This window comes from Mustela lutreola, chromosome 9, assembly GCF_030435805.1.
Source record: "Mustela lutreola isolate mMusLut2 chromosome 9, mMusLut2.pri, whole genome shotgun sequence".
Lineage (NCBI taxonomy): Eukaryota > Metazoa > Chordata > Mammalia > Carnivora > Mustelidae > Mustela > Mustela lutreola.
Window position 1 is genome coordinate 44,852,038 of NC_081298.1, and position 27,080 is coordinate 44,879,117.

General features: G+C 47.6%; 2 protein-coding genes across 6 annotated transcripts in view; both read left to right on the plus strand.

The window, feature by feature from the left end:
* The window catches only part of CFAP61 (cilia and flagella associated protein 61), a 296,197-nt gene extending 287,484 nt beyond the window's left edge, over positions 1-8,713 (plus strand). For all 5 annotated transcript variants that reach the window (XM_059134156.1, XM_059134153.1, XM_059134154.1 and 2 more), the window contains 2 exons: positions 238-328; positions 8,231-8,713. In XM_059134156.1, coding sequence (XP_058990139.1) covers positions 238-328; positions 8,231-8,431 — 292 coding nt within the window. In that variant the 3' untranslated portion in view covers positions 8,432-8,713. The remainder of the gene's footprint in view (positions 1-237; positions 329-8,230) is intronic.
* A 7,142-nt stretch (positions 8,714-15,855) lies between these two features.
* Positions 15,856-18,798, plus strand: INSM1 (INSM transcriptional repressor 1). Its single transcript, XM_059134171.1, has one exon. It carries the CDS (start codon positions 16,116-16,118, stop codon positions 17,649-17,651), a length of 1,536 nt encoding a protein of 511 aa, XP_058990154.1. The 5' UTR covers positions 15,856-16,115; the 3' UTR covers positions 17,652-18,798.
* Positions 18,799-27,080: the final 8,282 nt, after the last annotated feature.

The window sequence follows — 27,080 nt, forward strand, 5'->3', positions numbered from 1 at the left end:
TGGGTCTTGCCCCAGCTCTGAATTAAACCACTTTAAATGTAATTATGGAACCTGGCCTTACATCAGGAACATCCATTTAAAAAATTGATTGGCTAGGCTGTTCCACGAGGCATTTTATGAGCAAACGATTGCAAAGGGGCCAGAACTGTAATTTATAAAGGCAAAAAAGCAGGTAAATACTTTATTAGTGGTAATGAGAGGGTTTCCAGCTAACTGAATCTTTTCTTTCCTCCCTAGCTACTTCATGGAGCCATGGTGCATGGCCCTCTTTCACGATCGTTTTATTGATCTAAGGAAAGAGTTACGCCAGATCTTGACCTCCAAGGAGGTAAGAGTGATTAATAGATATGTGAGTTATTCCTTGAAAATTACAAGCAGTTTATAGTCGTTGATCATTTAGACTTTTGTCTACAGTCTCCTTTTCGGTTTTACTTTTAAGGCCAACAATACTTCCTATAAACAAGCTAGGGAGCATGCGAGCACGAACATCGTGGTACTTCTGGAAAAGTGTGTTATTTAAATCTTTTTGGGAGAGGCAGATTTCTTTCTCCTTTTTACACATAACTGTATTTCCATTATCAGCTAACAGTGTCCGCTGGAAACTGGGTCTGAGTTTTATCTACTTGTTCTCAAGAACGAACATTGAATTCCTTTAGTTTCTGCCCACACTTGCTAGCCATTCACTAAACATGTGTGCACGTGTGTGCGCACGTGTGCGTGTGTTGTTAAGGGAAGACATAAGATGTAAAGGGAAGACATAAGATGTCCAAACACACCCCTTTAATATCCAAAACCTCTTTCTCAAAGTGATAATTGACTGGAAGTTAGGCTACATTTCCCAAAGTCTCCATGCTCAGCAAGAAATTTGACTCTGCAATGTCAATCATGAAATACTTGGGAAACTTCAAATTCAGATCTTTCATTCAACACAAGAGTCCTTACGGGAGCTGTGGAATGTTAGCATCTATGCTCAAAAAGTGGTCAGATATCCATCCTAGATTCTCCCTTGCTCCACTTGGACAAGGGCGGGGGCACAGCTTAACCTCACTGTGTTTTATTGTCTTCATGGTCAAGTCCTGCGACTCTGTTATCAATTCCACTTGAGAGCACCTGTGCCCCTCGAAGGTTCCCATGGTGAAGGCCACCATCTTGGGCAGCACAGATCATGTGCCGAGCCCCAGCGGTATGAACCACCTCCCTTAACCATAATGAGAGCCATTCAGGACACTCTACTGTTACAGTTTTGACTTTATCAATGAGGGGGCTAAAGCTGAAAGATTTTAAATGACCTGCTATGGGTTACACAGCTAGGCTGTGGCCAGCAAGTTTCAGACTCAAGGATCCCTTGGCCTGAAGCCAGGTATACAGGCAGTGAGCCATATGGACTAAACTGCTGGGCTTGGTATCTCCTCTTCATCGCCTGCCCCCTTTTCAGTTTTATGCCGGGGGTCCAAGATGGGAAATTGAAATAACTGTACTAATCCAAAGCAGATTCAAATTGGGGGAAATAGGTTTAAAGTATAAATCAAACTCAGTTGTCTTTAGGACCCACACAGATAGGAACCAGGCAGGTAAAGGTACATGAGGGAGGCCGAGGGGACTGTGACCATGCAAAGGTCATCCCCTGCTGAAGTCACTCAAATCTGAATAAATGCTACAGGTTTAACAGGTCCCCCACTTCATGCTAAAACTGAGGGAGTCAGCTGAGGTTGAAACATGAGCTCGAGTTGTGAGCCTGGTGTTTACTGAATTTCATTCAAATCCTAGGCCCCTCTCTTGCTCTCAAAATGCATTCTGTGGTTCATTACTGCACCACAGCAAAGACTCATTAGTTTTCTAGTTATTCCATCAAAACTCTGTGCCTAAGTCCTTCTACACCCCCAGAATCGAGCTCCTCTGTTAATATTTCGCACAGAGCCAAGGAGTTTTAGAAGTCAAGCTTAAAAGGGAAGCTGTCCTCTCATTTTTTCAAGTAAACCACAAAACCCAACAATAGTCGCTTTTCACGGTCCTGAGACCCCTTAACCTTTTATCCAGAGACAGACATCTGCTCTGGGTCAGTTTGTTATGTGTGAAGTCAGCACGGACAACAGGCCCTTTCAGTAGACCAGAAGGGACCATGAACATTTGTGGAAGACACACTGAGGGCTCCCCCACCATTCTTGTGGCTTTTCTAGATTTCTGGGAAATGAAACTTCTGGAAGAAGAGCTTCCACCGATACCTTGCACTGCTTTCTGCATTTCCATTTGTCAAGTAGGCAAAGCTACAGGGAAAGGTGGTGCCCACAATGGTGTCTGCCTCTAGCTCAGACCCGTCTCTGCGGAGCAGAGATGACCTGTTCCCACCTCAGAGAGCTGTGGGAGGAGTGAAGGAGGGATCACATGCAAGTAAATGTCACAGAAGAACAGCTCCCAGGAATTGCTGGCCCCCACAAATAATGGCAGTGGAGACCGGCTGGCAGTGGAAAGAGGGCTCAGATAAGCAGATAAGCAGACATGCAGGAGTTCATTTAAGAATCTTGCGATAGGGGGCACCTGGATGCCTCAGTGGGTTGGGCTTCTGCCTTTGGCTCCGGTCATGGTCCCAGGGTCCTGGTACCAAGCCCCGCATCAGGCTCTCTGCTCTGCTGGGAGCCTGCCTCCCTTCCTCTCTCACTGTCTGCCTCTCTGCCTACTTGTGATCTCTGTCTGTCAAATAAATAAATAAATCTTAAAAAAAAAAAAAAAAGGAATCTGGCAATAGGAAAAGAAAGAGCTAGCCTTCACTAAAGAATGATGGTAATTCTTATCCTCAAATATTGAGATGAACGTGACCCACTTCATTTCACTTCTAGCTTGGCTTTAGGAAATTACAGGAGTCCAGTCCCATCAACTATGATATCCTATAGCTCTCCCTCTACATGAAGAAAAGGGAGTAAAAGACTATTATCTTTGACTGTTTTATTTTAAAAACAAGCTCATTGTAAGACTTCACAAGTCCTTTCATGGAAGTAAAGAGGAACATATTATAAACCCACTGGGACTGCTTTTAGCAGTAGCTTAAGCCAAAGAATCACTGACCAATGTGAAATTTTGTATAGTCAAGATCATTTCTCAAAAAGATAACAATTATAGAAAAATATTATAAAAATATATGCACCTAACAACAAAATCCATATATATATATATATATAGAGAGAGAGAGAGAGAAAGAGAGAGAGAGAGAGAGAACTGTTGATAGGAATCAAGGAAGAAGTAGTTCTAAATTAAGGGCTGGGGAATTCCATATCTCACTTTCAATAATGGATAGAACAACCATTTTTCTTATTGATATTGATATTGATATTGATATTCTTATTGATAGAAGATCAATAAGAAAATAGGGCACTTAGACAACACTATAAAACAAATAGACCTAATAGACACACACAAAACACTTTACTCAACAGCAGCAGAATGCACATTGTTCTTAAGCATACATGGAGCGTTGCCCAAGACAGGCCATATGTTGGGCCACAAAACAAGTGTCAATAAATTTTCAAAGACTTAAATCATACAAAGTATATTCTCCAACTTCAATGGAATAAAACTGGAAATCAAAAACAGAAGGAAATAATTCCACAAAATTGTGGAAATTAAACACAGACTCTTAAGCAACTTCTTTGATTTTAAAGAAGAAATCAATGAGATATTAGAAATACTTAGAAACAGGGTGCCTGGGTAGCTCAGTGGGTTAAGCCTTTACCTTTGGCTCAGGTCATGATCTCAGGGTCCTGGGATCGAGCCCTGCATTGGGCTCTCTGCTCAGCAGGGAGCCTGCTTCCCCCTCCCCTCTGCCTGCCTCTCTGTCTAGTTGTGATCTCTCTCTCTCTCTCTCTCTCTGTGTCAAATAAATAAATAAATAAATCTTTTTTTTTTTTAAAGAAATACTTAGAAACAAATGAAAAAATCACAACGTACCAAAACTAATGAGATACAGCTAAAGCCATTTTCAGAGGGAAAACTGTAGTTACAAATACCTGGAGTTATATAAAGGAAGTATCTCAAATCACTAACTGAATTTTATACCTTAAGGGACCAAACTAAACCCCTACTAGCAGAAAGAAGAGAATTATAAAAATTAGAGTAGAGAAGTAAAATAGGGAGTAGAAAACCAACAGAGAAAATCGGTGAAATCAAAAGATAGTTCTTTGAAAAGATCAACAAAATTAACAAACCTTTAGCTAGACTAAGGATAAAGACTCCAATTATTAAAATCAGAAATCAAAGTGGAAGGGATGCCTGGGTGGCTCAGTCAGTTAAGTGTCTCATTCTTGATTTCAGCTCAGGTCATGATCTCAGGGTTGTGAGAGCAAGTCCCAAGTTGTGCTCCACACTGGGCATGGAGCCTGCTTAAGATTCTCCCTCTCCATCTCTTAAAGAGAAAGAAGAAGAAAGGAAAGTGGGAACATTTCCGCTGATCTTACAGAAATAACAAACGATTATAAGAGAATGCTATGAACAATTGTATGCCAAGCAACTAAATAACCTGGAGGAAATGGACAAATTTATAGGAACATACAAACCACAAAACTGATGCAAAAGAAATTTTAAAAATCTCAACAGACCTATAGTAAGTTAAGGTATTGACTCAATCAAAAATCTCATGACAAAAAAAAGAAAAAAAAGAAGTTCAAGATCAAGTGCTTTGCTGGCAAATTCTACCAAACATTTAAAGAATTAACAGGGGCTCCTGGGTGGCTCAGTGGGTTAAAGCCTCTGCCTTCGGCTCAGGTCATGATCCCAGGGTCCTGTGACCAAACCCCACATCAGGCTCTCTGCTCAGCAGGGAGCCTGCTTTCCCTCCTCTCTCTCTGCCTGCCTCTCTGTCTGTCAAATAAATAAATAAAATCTTTTTTAAAAAAAGAGAATTAACAGTAATCCTTATCTAACATCTCAAAAAAAAAAAAAAAAAAAGGAAAGGAATACTTTCCAGCCCATTCTTTGAGGCCAGCATTATCCTGATACCAAAGCCAAGACATCAAAGGGGAAGAGAACTACAGACCAATATCCCTTATGAATTTAGACCCAAAAATCTTCAACAGAATACTAGCCAACTAAATCCAGCAGTATATCAAAGTATATCAAGGATTATACACCATGGGCAAATGAGATTTACCCCAAGAATGTAAGAGTGGCTCACTATATAAATATCAACCAATGTAATACACCACAGTAATAGAATGAGGAGAGGGAAAAAAAATGCTGTTATCTCCATTGATACAGAAAAAAACATTTGACTAAATCAAACATTCTTTCATGGTAAAACACACATACACATACACACACACACAAACACACCCCTAGGAATAAAAGAGGACTGCTTCAACCTGATAAAAAGGTATTTATGAAAAACCTACAGCTAAAACCACACTCAGTGAAAGACTGAAAGTTTTAGCTCTGGGGTCTGGGACAAGACAAGAAGGCCTTCTTTGACCATTTACATTTAACTTTGTATTGGAAATTCTAGCCAGAGCAATTAGGCAGGAAAAAGAATCAAAAGACATCCACATTGGAAAGGAAGAAGTAAAACCATATTCTGAGATGCCATGATCTCATATGTAGAAAATCTGAAAGAATCCACAAAATACTAGAGCTAATAAATGAATTCAGCAAAGCTACAGGATACAACACCAACCCACAATCATCAGTTGTCTACATTAGCAATGAATAATCCAAGAGTGGAATTAAAAAGACAATTCTATGTACAATAGCATCGAAAAGAATAAAATACTTGGGGACAAATTTAAACAGGAGGTGTAAGATTTGTACACTGAAAACCTCAAAAACATTTTTTTCTTTTTTTTTTTTAAGTGTTGTTTGTTTTTTTGTTTTATTTGACAGACAAAGATCACAAGTAGGCAGAGAGGCAGGCAGAGAGAGAGGAGGAAGAAGGCTCCCCGCTGAGCAGAGAGCCTGATGCGGGCTTGATCCCATGACCCTGGTATCTTGACCTGAGCTGAAGGCAGAAGCTTTAACCCACTGAGCCACCCAGGCACCCCTCAAAAACATTTCTGAAAGAAATTAAAGCAGAACTAAATAAATGGAAAGACATTTGTGTTCATGAATTGGAGACTCAATATAGTTATAATGGCCACACTCCCCAAAGCAATGTACACGTTTAATGCAATCCTATCAATGTCCCAATGACATCTTTTGCATAAATGGAAAAATTCAGAGGAAATACAACAGACTCCAAATAACCAAAACAACCTTGGGAATAAAAAAAAGCTGAAGGACTTACACTTTGCAATTTGAAAACTTACTATAATTCAGTAGTAACCAGGACAGCGTGGTACTTACATAAGGACAGATATATAGGCAATGGAATAAAATAATGGATAATCCAGAAGTAAAACCATTTACATGGAAAGATTTATATCATTAATCATTAGGGAAATGCAAATCAGAACTACAGTGAGTTACCACTTCACACCAACTAGGATGGTTATTGTTTAAAAAAAAAAAGGAAATAAGTGTTGACAAGAAATAATGATACTGAAGAGGGAAGATGGTCACACTGAGGGGAGAGATGGTCACATGAAGGGGAGACGGTCACACAGAGAGGACACACTGTGAAAGACAAATGCACAGAAAATCTGTTTATGGTTTAGAGCAATATTTGCCTTAGATAAAAGTTCCAGTTTGTGATTTTATAGTATTTACCCCATGGTCAGAAAAGCACCATATACCATGAGACCCAAATCTTCTATAATTTTTGTAAAGTCATATTTGCTTGATACAATTCTCTGAAAAACTAAGGAATCATGTGGATCATAAATCATGCTTGGGATCATTCTGGCAGCCCTCAAATGTTTCAGCCCCCCTAATATTAAGTCCTGGGCATCGGGTGCCGTTTTCTCTGTCACTGTTTTGCTGAGCTGATACAAATTTGAAGTCCTCTGAGCCCCACTGACTGTTCTTCCAGGTGAAGTATGTGTAATCTCCAACACCTTGTGGGGTCTCACTTAAATAATCCAGTGTTAACTGTTTTGCTTCCATATCTTTTGAACCTATTTTCCTATCTATAAAATTCTTACTATTACTAAATTAGTATCCATTAGAACTTTGCAAGTCATGTACTTTTTTCTTGTTCAAAAGAAAAATTATTGGAAGTTCAAGCAAATATACCATGAAAGTCCCCGCGACTCTTCTGTTGGGGTAATTTGGAATTCCTGTGGTGTTCAAAACACGTTCAGCTCAAAGCTTGGTGACGTACATAACCTCTTATCAATGGGCAGGTGTACGATGAAGCAAATAGGGTACAATGTGAGCCGTGGAATCCAATGGTGTGTGTGCAGTGGTGCTAAGTGTACAATTCAGTCAACATGCCTCTGTTTGAATATTTTTATAATAAAATGTCAGGAAAACACGTACTATATTACAGATATGCACAGCATATCTCAACTTTAAATAACTATTCTTGCTGAGCCTTATCTTTAAAGATGTCAATGAAATTTGACTTGACTAAGAATTTAAGGGTTTTTTTTAAGATTCTCTTTATTTATTGGACACACAGAAAAAGAGATCACAAGTAGGCACGGAGGCAGGCAGAGAGAGAGGGGGAAGCAGGCGCCCCACTGAGCAGAGAGCCCCATCCCAGGATCCTGAGATCATGATCTGAGCCGAAGGCAGAGGCTTAACCCTCTGAGCCACCCAGAAGCCCTGAATTTTAGGGCTTTTAAATCCTATTTCTTGAGAGAACTATAGCCACACAAAACTTCTAGAAGTTTTCATGTAAAAATGTTTAATCACTTCCTTTCTTATTTTTAAAACAAGGGTGATCTATAATTTTTATCTGAGTATTAAGAACTTGACATTACTATTCTTGCTAAACCTTGAGAACATTACGTCAAGTGAAATAGGCCAGTCAGAAGAAGACAAATGCTGTTTGATCCCACTGACATGAAGTATCCAGAGTAGTAGATTCACAGACAGAAAGTAGGATTACATGGCACAATTCTGCTTTCTTATATGTGTGTCCTGGGTTACTATTTAAATAAATTAACCTTTATATTATTTTTTTTAAAAAGGGTTAAAGCGGTAAATCTTATGTGTATTTTCCCACAAGTAAAAATAAAAATTTAGAAACCTGGGGGTGGGGTGGCGAAGACCGTCCTTGGGAAGATGAGTGCTTTTTTTCATTTTACTGAAACTGCCCTATTATTGTCCAAGTAATTTCTGTTATCTGGTCTCTTCCTGTGTTTTCCAGGAGGAAGACCTTCCCTCCATAGAACAGTTAGCCCGGCAAATAGAAGATGAGAAAATTAACCTGAAGGAGAAGCCCCGGAATTATCTCAAAAGAGTCTACCAGGAAACCATCTACAAGTCATTGGTGGAGAAGAGCATTCTTGACTACCTGCACTATAACCACTACCATCTGCCCATGTACGCGTGGCCAGGCATCATTTAGGGGTGGCCACGTCTCCACTTTGTTGTGTTCCCACGTGGAGTTCGGCGACGTGCTCGGTGTAAAAAGGAAACCTCTCTGAAGCCTGGCTTGACAACCAAGCACCACCGTGGTTTTGGGACTTCTTTTTCCACCTCCACAAACGCCTGTAGTTTTCTATCGTTCCAGTAGGTGGCGCACAGCCGTGGGTCTCTATTCTGGGGCAGGGAGATGCTTTTGAACACCAGGCTAGTTCCGGTGCAGAATAATCCATTTCAGCAATAAAATGGGATACACTGTGCAAGACTTGTTTTTACGTTGGGTGTGATTCTGATAGATTTCCCTAAATGCCCTGCCGCCAGTTTTCTCATTTCTTCACCTGTTTATCCAGTACTACTCCTTGGTGATTTAAAAAAAAAAAAAAAGAAAGAAAGAAAGAAAAGAAAACCATGAGCCCAGTATGGAAAATCGGTGAAAGAGACGATGAGGAATTAGCCCTGTAATCCAATTTCTGTATTTTGACGTTATAGGTTATGAGAATAAAAACTCTTAAGGTCACACTGGCTAACATGTTTTAACAGGTTTTAGATGAGAAAAATATTAGTGGCCAATCAATGCAGTTCATTTCCTTTAACCCTTAGCACATGCTTTGCACTGGGACCTCTGGTACATGTCACCTGTAACATGGCTCCAAAACCCTCTTTCTTATAAATAAAGCAAATTTAGTGCCCACTAGAAAACATATGGATGCAGGAACAACAATAGTTTTCATTTATTTGGACCTCTTTTAATAGATAGTGTGACACAATTCACAACCGAATTTTTTGATCAACAGGGTTTAAAATCGTTTTCATGGGTGCAATTCTGGTTTTTCAAATATTTTTTTTTTATTTATGTCAACATTCAGCCAAAGTTGGCACAATTACACTTGTCACTCAGCTATTAGGAGGGAAAATCATAGTTGGTGTTACAGAATTATACACCCCTTATCAAACTGATACGTCTCAAAAAGACAATTGTTCCAGAACACTAGGTTTGAGTTTTCTGAAGCAGGCAAAAGCAAGCAATAAAGTCCGCTAATCGTTCACACCTGTATGTTTTACACAAATGTGTGGGTCACTTAGAGGGAGGCCCAGCTTCAGCCACATACTACAAACTATGTAACTGAGAGAACAATACCTACCCTTTGGTTCTTCAAACTGCAAACCAACACACCTGAAACCACATTTCAGGGGCCACCACATAAGTCAGCTTGAGGATCTATTCACCCCCCCAAACTCCCTTCCCGGAGAGGTCGTGGGTGAAACTCATCAGAAAAAAGAGTAAGTTTCCGAGACAGGCCCTGGGACCCGTGGGTGGAGATTAACAACCACCTCAAAAAGGATCAAGGGTTAGGATTTCTGCAACCAAGTATTACCCTTGAAAACCTTTTAGTCACACAAATGCGATCCCACATTACAATGCCGACCTTAACATTGAATCACACATTCATGTGACAGTAAGTTTTTCTTTGCTGCTTTTGAAAAAGTAGGCTGGGATTTGAAAAATGTGCAGAATGGGCTTTAGTCTACAAAATGTCTGAGGAGGTCATTCTCACAACTGTCCCACATTCACAAAGTGAGTAATTTCCCAAGTCTGAGCAGGAACTTTGGCATCTCTGGGTGGACTTCAGCATTTTACCAAACCCAGGGACAACTTCGGTAAGAAGAATAGAGAAGAACCCAGGGGTCATTGATTTGGGGCCTGACACTAGCTATGTTTAGGACTTCAAGAGAATAAAGGTATTTACTCCTCACTGATGATAAAGCCTTGCCAAAGAAAGCGCTTCCGAGAGAACAATATTTGGACTTCAGTGTGCGAGCAAAGATTCTGCCGAGACAGATGCATGCCTGAACTCCCTGAGTATTTCAGCATTTGCTGTTGAGCTGGGGACATTTTGGGCTCAAATGAAGGCAGATCTTCGAATTCGATCATTTTGAACAAAGCACAGTGACAAGAAAACACCAAAGTCAATTTCCCCAAGTCTTAGGCCTGCAATCACATGCACCTGACCATGTTTCCTGAGGCCTCTGACGCTGGTATGTGGGTGTGTGATAGAGGATACCCACCCCGTTTCCAAAAATGGCTCCTTGTATTACACCCAAATATCACAGGAAGGCCAAAAGGAAGCTGGTAGGGGAAAGGGAGCACTGCATGGAGGAAAAAACGTAAAGCCAGCCAGTCAATATTTACTCTTAGAAGAAGAGTGTGTGTGTGTGTGTGTGTGTGTGTGTGTGTGTGTGTGTGTGTTAGAGTGAGAGAGAACCCAGCTCCGGGTGAGAGAGCGCTAGCTAAGAAGCAGGGAGAGGGGCTCGAAAGTGCCGCTTGTGAGGAGCTGTTGATTGTTTTCTGGTTGAGAGAAGAGGTGATGATAAGGCTGGGATGCGGCGCGCGCCGGGGCCGGGGCCGCGAGCCGGCAGCTGTATGCTAATGCTCACAGAAACCAAGCCTCCGCATTCCCCATTAAAGCCGGCGGCCAGGAGGCCACACATCACTGAACAAATAGGCTCTCTCTAGACAAATAAAATAACACACGTTGGCCTACGGGGAGGGGGAGAGCCAGAGGGGGAGAAGGGTGGGGGAAGAGGGAGGGGGGAAGGGAAAAGAGCAGGGGAGAGAAGAGTCGGGGAGGAAAGGGACGGTCGGGCCGACGGGAGGGGAGAGGAGAGAGCGCTAGGGGGAAGGATGGGTGGTGGGGGTGGGGAGAGGGAGCCGCAAGGGTAGAACCGGAGAGAGAAAAGGGGAAAGTCTAGGGAAGAGAAAGTTGAGGGTGGCTAGACTGGAAGTGGAAAGCTGGAGACCGGCGGGGGGCGGGCTCAGGATATGAGGGGAGGGAGGGTGGAGAAAGAGGCAAGGGGAGTAGGGGAAGAAGGGCAGGGGGGAGTAAGAGGGAAGGGAGTGGGGCAGAGGAGCAGGGAGGCCAGAGATAGGAGTCGCGGGGGGGGGGGGGGATAGGAGAGGGATAGTGGGTGCAGGGAATGAACACTTACACCCAAACCCCAAAGCAGCCACAAGAAAAGGGATACTGAGGCCAAGGCGAAGTTTGCGCCCCTTCTGGCCCGCGGGGGCCTGGGCACCTTTTGGTCTCGCCTGGGGCGGGCGACGAGGAGGATCGGAGTCGCGTGCCCTTTCCGGTCAGTTTCTGTTGCGGGTGGTGCTGCGTTTTCTGAGATGGCGGCGCGCGTGCAGTGCGGCCGCCGCTTCACAGGTGTAAGCAGTTCCCTCGTGCGCCCCACGTTGTGTCATCCCGGTCCGTTCTGTGACATTCCAGCTCTAATTGGCATAATTCTCTGCTTATGGCTTTTCCACATTTTCTGGCTTCGCCAGCACCACCCTTTCCATTGCGGGGTCTGGGAGCCTCTGGCCCCGCTCCCAGGGTCCCACCCAAGGCAAAAACAAAACAGCCCCGAGGGCACTTCACAGAGCGTGCAGTGGCCCCGACGGCACACTCGGGAGGATAAAAGGGGCAGCCAGCCACCCCGTCGGCCCCAGGCCGAATAATGGGTGCGCAGCAGATTGCCGGGGGCACTCGAAACTCGAGGGGAGGGAAATACTTGAGCGCGGTTTCTCCCCGCGCCCCGCGGAAGGCGCAGCCTCGCGGATTCTCCCTTGTTCGCTCTCTTTCATGCACTCTCCTTTTGTGTGGAATTATTTAAACGAGAGATCCATGGCAGCTTTATGCTAATGTGCCGAACAAAGACAGCGGCCCCCGGGCGGGTGCCCGGAAGGTGCCTGGAGGCCGGACCGGGCCGGGTGGGGCGGCTGGCGGGCTGCGCGTGTCTCTCGCGTGCCCCTGGGACTGACACAACAACCCCTCATTCCTGCAAACACAAAGCCTCTCCCGGGCTCGGGCCCCGCGCTCGCCCCGCGCACTAGGGAGCGGGTCCCTCCGGGACCTGACTTCGGGTTCGGCGGCTGTAACGCGCCGTTCAGGCCGGGTCGCGGCAGGTGGGCAGGGAGGGCCTGGGGTGCGGTTTCTGTGAGTCCCGGAGAGGGGTCCACGGCAGAATGGAAGTAGGGGTGTTGGCGGGGAAGCGCTGTCAACCCCGTCGCCCCTGGGCATGTCGCTAAACGCGCAGCGCGGTAGGATTGCGGACCCTCCCTTTTCCGCCTCTCAGGAGCTCAGTGACCGCCTGGACAGCGCGACACTCCACCGGGCAATTCCTAGGCCGAAATCCCCGGCTTTGGGGGCCTATTTCCAAGCTTCGCGCTTTCGGGAAACTCCCCGGAGCTAGACTCTTGAGCTGGGGTTCACAGTGAACCCCGGCGCTCTCCCCGACGGCTGTCTAGGACACCAGTACCGGAAAAAAAAAAAAAAAAATAGGGCTCCCGCGGCCTCCAGCCCTTCGGCTGTCAAAGGAAGAAGCCGCAGCGGGGTCTGCAAGGATGTGAAGCACTGAGGCTGCCGAGTGTTTCCAAAGCGCAGCTCAGGACCGACCCCACAGGAAGGGGAGGAGTCGCCTGAGGCCTGGGAAGGACACTTGGGGACCTGCCTTGGATCCCTTTGCTCGCCGACTCTGGTGTAGATCCTCTGGAGCGAGGCAAAGCACGGCTCAGTGTTTCCCCGATCCAACTCCACGCGGCGCCCACTCGGAATCGCAGTGCGTTAAAGGCCGGCCGCTGGGGCGCAGCGTGGTGGTGCTTTGCTCTTCCCAGAAGACAAATGTTTCAACCCGATGGCCCCGTAGGGGGGGGGGGGGGCGGGATTGCAGGCGCGCAGATTTTGAGAAATGAGATCACTCAGAAGACAACCGAAACTTAACGACCAGGTGCAAGGCTGTACCTACTTGGAGGTTGCTGGTGTGTGCGTTCGCTCTCAGCCTAATTCTTCCCCAGTCCTGAGACTTGAAATTAGTTTCTAATACTAGCACCTTTCAAGTTTCCATTTATTTTGGCCATTCTCGTCTGAAAGCAGATTTCACTCTCCCTGGCAAGACTAAAAACCACAAACTAAGCAAAAGATCCATTGAATCTCAGTATCTCAATAGTGTTCAATAGATCCTCTAGGCTTAATTCAGAACCCGTTTGAATTCGCTGCATTCAGGAAGGATTTTGCTTTGGTTTGGTTCTTTTGCCCCCCACCCCCACCCCAGCCCTCTTTACAATTATGGGTGTTGTTATTTTTAAAGGATTCACAAGGTGACTAACTCACTGTTATCTGTTGAATGAAAGCAGTGTTACACATGCAAAACCAAATACCCCGCAGTCAGTTGGGGACAGCGGGCAGAGCCCCCGCCCTATTATTCCACAATCCAGATGGGATTCGTGATTAGAAAATAAAATTGGCCAAAGCTGTCCCGGAATCCCTCTCCTACTTCTAATTACATCAGTAGTATTAATCAGCGCCCAAAAGAGCAAGGAAATAACATCAGTTTCTTTTAGATGAAAACATATTTATAACTTTCATATAAACTCATTTTAGATTCTAACTTTTCTTGAGGACTAGCATTCACCGCAGTTAGCATTTTTAAAACGAGGGTGTGAGCTTTCAAAATATATTCCATTATATGTATTCTACTCTTTTTAGTCTGAGTTTTAAAAAAAAAGATCACAAACATAAAATCAAACATCTTTCCTTTTGATTAACCAACTTGATTAACCCTTTGATTAAATAAGCCTAACAAATTTCCCCATTACAACTTATTACCCATGGATTCTGGGGGGAAAAAATCTGCTTAATTTCCCCACCAGGGTATTTTTAGAGGGAAAATCCAAAAACAATTAAATACTTTCAGTGGCATTAAACATAACAAAACTCAGCATAATCTATATAGGTGCACAGAGTTTTCCAGAAAAAAAAATTGTCCGTTTCCTTCTTTCTCAATAAAGTGAGTGACACAACATAATAACATTTTCTGCGGCTTTGCTATTTGTTCTCTAGTGACGGGTGATCGGGCCCACTCTGCACTCGGGGTTCTGCCCAGGTACCCCGGAGATTCTGCCTTTTGTGTTCCATGGGGCTGGGCTGGAAAGAGGACGAAGGCAAAGTGCCCGATCTGGGTCCAAACGGGGCTGCCGAGGTGGTGGGTAGGGGATTGTGAGTGTGTGGATCTTCGTTGTTGTCTTTTCCTGGTGGCAAGGGTGGGAGGCAGCTTGTCCTCTCCGAGGCCGAAGCCTGCCTCTAAGGACAGATTGCCCCCACCTCCCCCCCGCCGGCAGCACGCGTCTCTTTTGCGTCCAGATTGGCCGCGACCCGCGCTCAATAGCGGGAGGTTAATTTCCTTCACAAAGGTGAAGGGGGCACGGCTCCGGGGGGGCCCCGCGCCCAGACAGGCGGCCCCTTTATTCCGCTGCGCCTTGATTGGAGCCCTTGATTTAGCATCTGATGTCAGCCGGCAGACAAAATGCCCGCTCCGAATGAAAATGCATGAGGCGGCGCAAGGAGAGCGGAAACCAACTTCAGTGGGGCGCACGCGGCCGACGGCGCGTTTCGGCCTTTGGCCAACTCCTCCCGAATCAACCCAGCCCCGCGCCTCACGGAGGCTCGGAGTGGCCTAGGTGCCAATCCTTGAGCCTCTGAGAACTTAAAAAAAAAAAGAAAGAAAGAAAAAAAAAAGTTCATAAATTCAAGTTCCTTTTGGAACCCAGCCTAACTTACCACCACCACCACCCCCACCGTCACCGCGCCCCGCCCCAGGGCTGCGTCTGCTGGCGATTAAAGTGCGGTGCCAACTGTTCCTAAAACTACAGATGAAACCTTCCAGACGCACACGGGCGCACGAAGGCCGTGGACGCAAACATCGTCCCTGGCTGCAGCCTGAAGGCCAAATCCTCTACCCAAGTTTGGAAGCCCAGGGTCCCATTTTCGCTTAAGTCCTCAGTCCCGTGGCCCACCCGGCCGAGGCTCTCGGCCGTCCCGGCTTTGCCGCTATTTTCGAGTTTTGATTATTTCCCAAGCACCGGGCGGAGTCCCTGCGCCTCCCCCGACCCCTCTCCCGCCCCAGCAGCCGCACTCAGATCTCCCTGGCGCCTGCTGCTGCCCACCGCCGCCCCTACCCAATCAGCGCGCACAACTTCCCCCTCCGCTCCGGCTCGCGGATTGAACCCTCCTGACATATTTGGGGCCATTCTTCTCCTTTGTTGCTATTTTGCTCGCGACCCGCGGGTAATCCCCGCGCGGGAGGGGGGCGTGCATTGTCGTGCTGATGGACGGGCCCATTTGGCGGCTCCGCGCCCCCCGGAGGAGAGACACAAAGCCCAGGCACGTGCGCCTCCCCAAAGAGGAGCAGCAGACCGTGAAGGGAGGCGGGGCCGGGCGTGTGCCTGGGCCGGGCGGGGCGGCGGCGTCGGGCGGGGCGGCAGCGGGGCGCGCGCGGGGGCCCCGCGCCCTCAGGTACATCTGCCGCACCTACCGGGCGACCCCCGAGTCCCGGCCTCCTTTTTGCCGCCCTCCCACCCGACCAGGCGGAGGAGCTGCGGGCGCGCTGATTGGCTCCGGGGGAAGCGGGAGGCGAGAACAATGGCCCCCTCCCCCAGTTAAAAGGGAGCGGCTCCCGGGCCCGGGGACAGGGACGCGCGTGCAGGGCGCAGAGCTGAGCCGAGCCGCCGCCAGTGCCACGCGAGTCCCGCAGCCGCGGCGTCCGGGCCATGGGCCGGGGGCACTGAGGGCCGCCAGGGCCGAGCGCGGAGGTGGGACCGAGCCAGTGCCTTGCCCTCGCGCCGCGCCAACATGCCCCGCGGCTTCCTGGTGAAGCGCAGCAAGAAGTCCACGCCCGTGTCCTACCGGGTCCGCGGCGAGGACGGCGACCGCGCGCTGCTGCTCTCGCCTGGCTGCGGGGGCGCCCGCGCCTCGCCCCCAGCGCCGAACGCCGGGCCGGGACCGCTGCTGCCGCCCGCCGAGCGCGCCCATGCGGCGCTCGCTGCCGCGCTCGCCTGCGCGCCGGGCCTGCCGCCGCCCCCGCCGGGCCCGCGGGCCGCGCACTTCGGCAACCCCGAGGCCGCGCACCCAGCGCCGCTCTACAGCCCCACGCGGCCGGTGAGCCGCGAGCATGAGAAGCACAAGTACTTCGAGCGCAGCTTCAACCTCGGGTCACCGGTCTCCGCAGAGTCCTTCCCCACGCCCGCCGCTCTGCTCGGAGGCGGCGCCGGCGCCGGCGCCGGCGCGAACGGCACGGGCGGCGGAGGCACCTGCGGCGGCGACCCGCTGCTCTTTGCGCCCGCCGAGCTCAAGATGGGCACGGCGTTCTCCGCGGGCGCCGAGGCGGCCCGCGGCCCAGGTCCTGGTCCCCCGCTGCCCCCCGCAGCCTCCCTGCGGCCCCCGGGGAAGCGACCCGCGCCCCCCACCGCCACCGCCGCCGAGCCGCCCGCCAAGGTAGCCAAGGCCCCGGGCGCCAAGAAGCCCAAAGCCATCCGCAAGCTGCACTTCGAGGACGAGGTGACCACGTCGCCTGTGCTGGGGCTCAAGATCAAGGAGGGCCCAGTGGAGGCGCCGCGGGGCCGGGCGGGGGGCGCGGCGCGGCCGCTGGGCGAGTTCATCTGTCAGCTCTGCAAGGAGGAGTACGCCGACCCGTTCGCGCTGGCGCAGCACAAGTGCTCGCGCATTGTGCGCGTGGAGTACCGCTGCCCCGAGTGCGCCAAGGTCTTCAGCTGCCCCGCCAACCTGGCCTCACACCGCCGCTGGCACAAACCGCGGCCTGCGCCCGCTGCCGCCCGCGCGTCCGAGCCTGAAGCCGCTGCCAGGGCTGAGGCGCGGGAGGCGACAGGCGGCGGCAGCGACCGCGACACGCCGAGCCCCGGCGGCGTGTCCGAGTCGGGCTCCGAGGACGGGCTCTACGAGTGCCACCACTGCGCCAAGAAGTTCCGCCGCCAGGCCTATCTGCGCAAGCACCTGCTGGCACACCACCAGGCGCTGCAGGCCAAGAGCGCGCCGCCTGCGCCTCCGGCTGAGGACCTACTGGCCTTGTACCCTGGGCCTGACGAAAAGGCTCCCCAGGAGGCGGCCGGCGACGGCGAGGCAGCCGGAGTGCTGGGCTTGAGCGCGTCGGCCGAGTGCCACCTGTGCCCGGTGTGCGGGGAGACGTTCCCCAGCAAGGGAGCCCAGGAGCGCCACCTGCGCCTGCTGCACGCCGCCCAGGTGTTTCCTTGCAAGTACTGCCCGGCCACCTTCTACAGCTCGCCCGGTCTCACGCGGCACATCAACAAGTGCCATCCGTCCGAGAACAGACAGGTGATCCTCCTGCAGGTCCCCGTGCGTCCGGCCTGCTAGAGCGCGCCCTCCACCCCGGCCCCCACTCCCCGCCCCGGAACTGTGCCTTCTCTTGGAGACCCACGAGGAGAGCGCGCCCTGCGCGCCCTGAACCCGCGTCCGCGCCGGGGGCGCCCACCCCCGGTGAAAGTGTTGTCTCCGCTTCTCTCGGTGTGGCGTGACGGTAACCCCGGTCCTCTGGTTGTGACTCCTTTTGGACCCCCACCCCCACCCCGTTTGCGTTGTGTCCCCTTTCCCCACTTGGCGCAACAGGAGCCCATCTCTTTTCTGTACAAGAGGGAAAAGCTGTACGCGTTTGTCTCGTGGTTGAAAGCTTCCCCCTTGGAGCGGAGAGCTGTTTTTCTTGCTAGTATTCGCTGTGTTCATGGTATAGAAATGCGGTTTGCTCTCGCCTACCAATCTCCGCTCTCTATGTATGTAGCGTACGGGTTGTTTTGGGTGAATCTTGAGGAATAAATGCCTTTATATTTCACAGGCTGTAAATTGAACTTCCCACACGATTAGCTTTATTATGGCTTGTGAACTGCTGGAGTCTGGCTTTACCTTTTTGTATGTGAACAAATCAAATTGCTTAAAAAAGAGTTTTCTTTAGTATAGCCACAAATGCCTTGAACTGTTGTCTGTTTGGGATTGTTTTGGGGGGGAGGGAAGGGAATATTCAGAAAATGCTGTAGAAACTGCCTCAATACTTCACATAAGACTCTTTGGTTTGATCATCTTTGTTGAGGTAGGACTATATGAGTTCTCTCTAAATGTATATGTTGATTTATGAGTAATTGTTATTTATTCTTTATTTATTTATATTAATTATGAAGATTATGATATTATTTGGTTGCAGGTCTTTTTTTTTTTCTTTTGGTACGCTTCCCCCCCTTGCCACTCTTGACATTTCACTGTGCATTTTAGAAGAGAGCCTTTTTCTAAAGGGATCTGTTAAAGTTTTAACTTTTATACCTATCTGAGCGAATTACAGACAACCTACCATTTTATTCTGCTTGGAGGGACCCTGGAGCCCTCATACAACCGACAGCTCTTACTTTTAAATGCAATCTCTTTTCTACATACATTATTTTCTTAATTGTTAGCTATTTATAGAAAGCTTCAATAGAACTGTTTCAACTGTATAACTATTTACTATTCAAATAAAAATATTTTCAAAGTCAAAATAAGATGGATTTATTTCTCCACCATGCGGCTTCCATAAAGATCTGAAATTATTTCTTAAAATGCGTGTTTTTTTATTTAAGAAAAAAAAGTCCCGCCACCCTCACTAGGATCATGGGCGTTAGAGCCTGAACCTCTAGGCTCTACCCTCTGCCCCTTCAAGGGTGTCCCTCTGAAACAGCTGACTGGAGCAGAAGGCTTGTCAGGAACCCTTGGAAATGCACTGGAAGGTGGGGTTAGGATGAAAGTTGTGGAGACTTTCAGGGAAATCTACATAAGTGTCCACAAGAATCTACCCTTTTGACCAGGAGATTGTAGAGACACTGCTTGAACTTAGAAGATCCTTCAGAAGTCCTGACAATTTGGGGCCTGGGGTAACAGTAACTCCTCACATAAATAAGGTGGGTAGTTTTGGGTCCTTGAGTATCAACTAGAAAAAGGTAGAAACAAATAGATTGGCAAAGTAAGGGAAACAAACCAGATCACAACAGAAGTTAAACAACTGGGTTTGGGGTAAAGGCTCAAAAATGATTTTTCAATCAGGTGAGCAATCTGCTTTTGGGGGGAAAAATGGAACACCATCTATTTGAGGTATTAGATTTAATAACAGGTCATTACAATGTGTCACTCAGCTCTTTGAAGAACAATTACGATGCTCACCAGTTAATATTTCATGTTGTTTTCCTCTCTTTGAAATTCTCCTTTTTGGTGCTGTGCTCAACATCACAAGTGTACATTTCCTTTTGTGGTGTGTTTTGCTACTTTTTTCCCTGAGGCCCCACCTGAAATTGAACGTTTGTCCATCAAAGGGATTTCAGAAATCTGCCCGGAAAGGGCAGCCTGTCTGAAGGGCGTAGACAGGCTGACGGTGGGAAGGACAGTCCCTGAGAAAACTTGGAAGAATTGGGAAAGATCATTTCTCAGATTCTGAGCCTCAAGTGTGGTGCAGGAGAGGATTAGTAAAAGACCCAGCTGTCAGGAACACTGAATATTCCTCCCTGTGAGCGCCTGGCAACAGGCTCAGAATGACAATGGAGAAGCCACTACAGGTGAGTTGGTTCAGGGACAGATTACACATTGCCCTTTATTGCTGATGACTGTATATTTATTAGCAGTTGGGGAAAATACTGGAGGACAAAAATCTCCGTGCTTGCACAAAATGAAAGCACGAGGGAAAAAAACATTATAACATCCTGGGAAGTTTGAATGAAACAAAATAAAACTCAAATTTGCAGGCTGTTGGCTGTCCTGCCTGAGGGACACTCACCTGAGAGTTTTTCAATGTCCTCTCTACATCACACCGTATGCTCAAAGATTCCTCCTACTGAGGCTCAGTGCGCGTTCGATGCCAACAGAAAGTTTCCTGGAAGGCCCAACGGTTGGCCACACACGGCAAGTGAGGCCTGACTGCAGGAATGGTAGCTTGTCATCTGTGTTTGGCTCACTGGTTTTCTTGTCCATAATCATAAAGCATAAATTCTAAGATCCACATTCATGAGGGTGAACAAAATTTGGTTGTTGGCAAATGTGGTCTTTCATCTCCGGCGGGAATGTATTTCTGTGGACCAAATATACCTTTTCTAAAATAGAAACTAGAATTTCATTGGTGTGATACTTTTGGGGAAATTATATAGAAAATTGAACCCAGGGGCACCTGGGTGGCTCAGGGTCCTGGGATCAAGCCCCACATCCGGCTCTCTGCTCAGCAGGGAGCTTGCTTCCTCCTCTCTCTCTGCCTGCCTCTCTGCCTACTTATGATCGCTGTCTGTCAAATAAATAAATAAAAATTAAAAAAAGAAAAAAAGAAAATTGAACCCATTAAAGCTGACTAAATGGTGTCCAAGAAGTAGACAAGGTTTGTCTATTTCAAAGTTATGTCCTTGGGGTCATTAGGATGTTCCACAGAAAGGAGATCAGATTCTCTCTCCATCTCTCTCTCTCTCTTTTTCATCCCTCCCTGGATAATATGTTCACAAGGGTCCTTGTTATACAATACCAAGTGGAAATGGCCTCACCTTCTTTATAAATATGCAAAGGATGCCGAGAACACCCCGTGTGTCTGAGAACATCCTGCTCCAAGCTTGGACAACTTGCTTCCCTGGAACCCACGGAGACAGCCATGCCCACTGCAGCAAGGGATTGGGAAGAGGGAATGGGGGTAAGCAAAAGGGGCAAGACCAAAGAGGGAGGAGCTCAAAGAGGGGGCCAAATACAGGAAAGGATTTTATTTTTGCTGGTTCTATTCCTACACAGAGGTGGTGTCATAAAAGCAAAAAGCTGCTCCGGGCTCCCTGGTTCTGAAGTGAGCCTGCAGCTTTGCCCCTTTCTCCAGAGTTGATAATGTCCTCCGGATTCATGTTTCCCTGGAGGCCTGGAGAAGTCAGGGCCACTCCAGGCCTCAGAGCAGAAACAGTGGACTGGAGCAATGCCTGGCTGCAGTGGCCTGACCGGGGGCCCACCTACTCAAAGGCCTCTGCTTGGAGATCCGGGATTCCTTCTGTGTTCCACCTTCCATTAGGCGCTGCCCCTGCCTTCAGAGGATCCCAGGGCCCACTGCTGGGCTCAGTCAGGGAGTCCCCAGGGTACACAGGGGCTCCAGGGTAACTGGGGGGGGGGGGAGAAGCCAGGCCAGAGGCTCCCCAGCAGCCCATGATGACCCATCAGGGAGCAGAGTGGAAGCCTGGAGCCTGGCAGGACTGCAGCTGTGTGCTGGCAGGGTTCCTGCAGGGACCAGGGTGCATAAGTTTGTGTGAGGCAATGCCAGTCTGCAGGCAGATGTTGCCCAGCGCATCTGTGCTGGAGGCTGCTGACCATGAGGGCCCAGCATCTCCCCTTGGCCTCCGGGGCTGGGCTCCCGAGTGGACCAGCCACCTCCTCCCAGCAGCTACACCCCTGTCTCCATTCCCTGAACTTCGTTCTACATCCCTCCACAAAGTCTTTGAACAAAGCAAGGCAGGAGCATCTCTCCACAGTCCTAGTGAATAGATAACACCATAGCGTTCTTCAACCATTGAATCTCTTGCGAAAAGAGAAAGGGTCTAGGATGTGGCTCTGGCAATCTCCCTGGCTCTGCAGGTCCCTCTGTTATCTGCCGGCCTCTGGCTCTTCATCTGTAAGCCAGAGACAGTGGGGCTCTGCAAGGTCCATGAGCCATTTGAGGAGGGTTTCTGAGGCCGGGAGAGGATAAGGCAGCAAAGACTGGAAAGGGAGCAAGGGTCCTCGGTACAGGCAGGAGCAAACCTTTCTCCTGAGCGTGTTCTCCAGGTTTAGGATTAATTATGAATCCGCTGGTCTGTAGCAGGCAGGCTTTGAGCAAGACTTGCTATCCTCTTGAGGAAGGGACATTTGGGTCTCCTGGAGGAAGTTTCTAACTGACCCTTAGTGTGTGGGGTCACTTAGAATGACATACACACACAGCGATGCATCACACAGCATCTCACAGCACCAGGTTCGGCCAGAGAGACCTGTACAGCTTGGTGGTTGAAGGTACAAGCTGTGAGGTTTGGAGAAGGCCACAGGGAAAACTGAGTGGTAGAGAGAGCCCCCATACAGTGACAAAGCACCCCAGCATGGGAGAGTGAAATGAACAGCAGGCGAGCACCTCCACCCCCCTCTGATCGCCAAAGTGGTACCAAAGCTCGGTACAGTACAGCAGTCTAAAGACCCCTGGGATTCTAACCCTAAATTATGGAATAATTTGGTTAATGTTTTGGTACTCTAACTGGAAGGCAATCGCCTGAAAGTCCCATTCAGCTGAGAAAAACTTCAAATGCATCTTCAAGTTAAATATATCTAATATATTGAAAGAACCCTGTTGTTTTATATTACCAATCTGCAGCATTAAGTGGCCAAAAGAGGGAATGTGTGGTATACTCACGACTCCTAGGCTCTTTCTCTAACAGGGACTTACATCAGCATCACAAGAGAAGTTCAGAAGTGAGATCTGGTCCCTCTGCCCACAATGTCTGCACCCAGTGGCCCTAGGGAAAGAACGATTCCCAAATACCCAGGGTGGAGACACCCCGGGTGTCTTGAGGGATTGCTCAAGGTCCTGGGCACCCTCGTGCCCCCCTGGCACGTTGGTCAGTCAAGTGAGGCCAGGTGTGTCGAGACCACAGTAAGAAGGTATGAGAGAAGACAGCACCTAACTTCCCAGGGATTTCCATGAATAGGGAATTTTTTTTTTTTTTCACCAGAACTAGGGAACTCCTGCTTCCTTCTGAGGTTGCTAAGGAAACTTAAATAATTTTCAAGGATTCATCAACATCTTGTCTTGTGCAAGCAACCAGCTATAGGTTTGGGTATCACCAAGGCAATTTCCCAGCAAGAGGATTTTCTGCAGACAAATGAATCCTGTGTCTTTGGACATTCCTTATGAGGAACTGTGGGTGGGGGCGGGGCAGGGAGTACTACATGCCAGATTGGATCTGGAAAGCAACAGAGACCAATGAGAGGTGTCACCAGCAAGGCACCTCTGATGGGCCTTTGTGGTGAAGAGAATTGATTTCTTACAGCTGGTGAGAGAAACAACTTGGCTCACGAATTTAACATCCACAACCTTCTTTTTTTTTTTTTTTTTGGTCATCCTTAAGGCCTGATATGCTTCTCAGAATCACAGAACATATTTGAGCATCTGATTTGAAGCCAGTTAACATATTTTCACTGACCCAAACACACACCCCTTCATCTCTTAAGCCCAAACTGTCATCGTCTGTGTCCCCACATACTTTCATTGTGGGCTTGGGTGGTTGCATCTGGAAAGTGAAACATTCCAGACGCGATGATCCCTCTGGCAGGATATATGGAGACCAGATGGGGTGCGGGATAAGCATGTTCGTCTTATTTGAAGATTTCTATACTGTGCCAATCTCTTGGTGGCATTCCCACACAAAGCGTCCCTACTGATGTGTTTGCCTTAGCTCGTGGCATGAGCTGCACTATGGGGATGAACCGTTAGTAGGATGCTTGCTATATGGAAATGAAACCTATAGAATGTTTACCACGGGGCAGAGCACATTCAGAGGCATGAGTGCCGGGAGCTCGTGTTTGGAGCAGGTCAGATTCACACCGTGCAGTATACCCAGTGTCTATGGGAAGCTCATCCACACACTTTGCATTCCTAGTTTACCGTGTTGCTTCCCACCACAACCCACGTGTTTGCCTTTCCTTCCACTTGGTTTGAGCCGGGACACTGAGCATCACAGAGCAGGAAACAATAATGGCAGAAACTTCAACCTGAATCCATTATTCTCCTTTTCCACTCATCAAAAAAGGCCCTTTTATTCTAATGCAACATCTGCTTCATCTCTGTTGTTCAGGACCAGGGCCCCGACGCAATGCTCCTTCTCAAACACCACAGCCAGGTGTCACACCTGACGGTGACAGGAGGAACAGACTGAGCCAAGAGGCTATTGTCTGCTGAATCTGATAGGAAGCAGGGGACGTGTCAGTGCACGGAAGGCTTTCAGAGGAGGTTCTTTTTACAGGAGGAAAAAAATATAGGCTACAGTTTCCTGTGAGCACAAAGAACAGAAAAGGATGGGGAACTTGGGCTGAAAACCATGTGTCCAATATTGCCAATTTAAAGCTTGTCGCACCATCAGATTACAGTTCTTTCCTCCTGCTCTGGGTTCTACCGTCTTACATAAAACAAACCTCAATCATTCCAGGATACAGCTACTAAGAGGGCAGAAGATGGGCAGAAACTCACAGGAATAATATCCATAAAAATGAACTGTCAGGGACACAAGGTGACAAACCAGATTGCAGTCTTTGTCCAGATCCAAACAGAATCATATTAGATCTCATAAAATATATTACACTTCCTTCTTTCTTTCTTTCTCTTCCTTCCTTCCTTCCTTCCTTTCACTCATCTCTTCAATAAAAGACCTTTATTGCTTCTTTTGAGCAGTGTTCTTATCCTTGATATCTTCTTGAGAGTTTTCCCATGAATATCTTGATAATTCACCAAACACCAATTATAGTTTTAAATTATTTTTAGGGAAACATTTACCTACTGAAGAGTTCAGATTTGTATCAGAAAATGTTTTGCTTTATTAATCATAGAGAAAATCGTGATTTCCCCCATTTTACTTTCAAATTTGGGGATTTGGCTTAAAGAGAACTCAAAAAAATTTAAACACATATTATATAGTATCTAGACTTGTTTGTTGCAGCAACTGTGATCTTCAACCTTCGAAGGCTGTACTGAGATTCCAGAATTATTGCCACTATTGTGGCACTTCACTATTTCTACCATTATAACAGTGGAAGTTAACCCAGGAGTCAGCTGACCCAGGAGTCAGCTGACCAAATCTGGTCATGAGCCTGTTTTTCTCAATAAAGTTTTATTGGAACATAACCACCCTCGTTTGCTTACTATTGTCTATGTCTGTGTTCAGACCTCAATGGCAGAGATTCGTCATCTTGATAGAGACTCTATGGGTGTACATAAAACTTAAAATACTTACTATTTGGCCATTGATGGAAAAGGTTTGCCCTCTCCTGTACCAGACAAAAGAATTGTGCAGTAATGGTTTATAGAACTCTGACATGCCTGCCCTTGATTAGATGGAAACATGGTCCTAATGAGAAGTAGGCTTGGCTCAGCTGTGCCTTGACTGCCACAGATGCAAAATTGAGGTGTCACTGCCTGTTTTTATAAGTGCCACTGCCTCAGGCACCACTTTTTTTTTTTAATTTATTTTTAAGTCATCTCTATATCCACTGTGGAGCTCGACAAACTCACAACCCTGAGATCAAGAGTCCCACGCTCTACTGACTGAGCCAACCACACACCCCTAGGCCCCACCTTTAAAACCCCAAATGCTTAAATGAGGAATTTAACTAAGTGGGTAGCTGCCTCCGAGTTAGTTTTCTTAACACTTTTCCTGTTTGTCATGTCAGCTGGAGTGGATCTTGGGCAATACATACAACTTCTCCTCTGTCATGTCATCCACAAAAACCCAAACAAATGTCTCCTGGTTTAAAGGTCTTTTCCTCAGGGCAAACATGGCTGAATTTGTTGAGTGAAATGACAACTGTTAGACTGAGTCACAGTGAATTAGTTTTGATTGGTAAAAATCAAAAATTTAATAGCAACCATTTCATATGGTTCAATCTAACATTTCAAGGGTTTGGGTAGTCATCAGCTTGACAATTTGATTTAAAGCCAGAAGATAACCTTAATTCTAGATTGATCAGTTTTAAGGTAATACTAACTGAAAAGCAGCAAACACTTCCATGACAATGGCTGACCTTGCTTAATTTTGCAAATATTTGGGCATTTGGGACATTTAGATCCGATGTCCAACAGTGGGAAGTCAGCTCTGATGAGCGGTTCCCAACTTCTACTTGAAACGTTTCCTGAAGTACTTTTCTGACCCAGCCTCACCAGTGTATCAACTATGGCAGCAACAGTGGAGAACATTCTTTGTACCTTTCAAAGCCTGGCGACTCAAGAGTATAGACTGTGAGCCCATGGCATTGGTGCCACCTGAGAGCTGGTTAGAAGTACAGATTTGCAGTCCCCACCCCAGATCTACCAAATCAGAATCTGTATTTCCATAAGAGCCCCAGTGGGTCCCTGTACACGTTGGTGTTTAATGTGTGCGGCTGAGAGTGTGAGGTCTTTGATGTATGTGGAATCTTCTCAGTTGTTGCCACTGGCAGTAAGTTTGGCCTGGGAAGGGTGGATGGCATGAAGTCTTAACCAGAAACCATGAACCCCAACTACTGGTGGATTTGTAACAGCAAGAATAGCTAAAATTCTTTGAAACTTTCTCCCTCCCTTCTCTAAGGCCTTAATATGAATTACTCATTGACTTCTCACAATTACTCTATGAGGTTGTGCAGATTACCCCCATGCAATAGATGGGGAAATGGAAGGCCCCAGAAGACAACATGACCAGTAAGTGGGGACACTTAGTTGAGAGCAAGAGGGAAACTGGCTCACAGAGATAAACCTTGAAGAGGATGAGTGTGTCAGTGTGGGAGAATTCAGTGATAGTGAAATACAAGAGTCTTGACTCCATCTTCTTGTCAAGGGGCTACCAAAACATGGAGCATGATCTGGTGGCATAAGAACATATAGGGTTCTAATCCCTAAAGCACGGAAACACCTGATTTGTGTTTTGACAATCTGACTCTAAAGGAATAGCCTGGAATTTCCACCTCAGGGAGAGGAGGCACGTAGGTCACCATTTCAAGCTAGCTTTTTCTTGTACGTTGGAGAAACTTCTTCCTTCTGTGTGACCCACCCTGCAA

Bases quoted from the DNA above. Each gene is read 5' to 3' on its own strand.
- INSM1 (XM_059134171.1), top strand. From the start codon at position 16,116: ATGCCCCGCGGCTTCCTGGTGAAGCGCAGCAAGAAGTCCACGCCCGTG.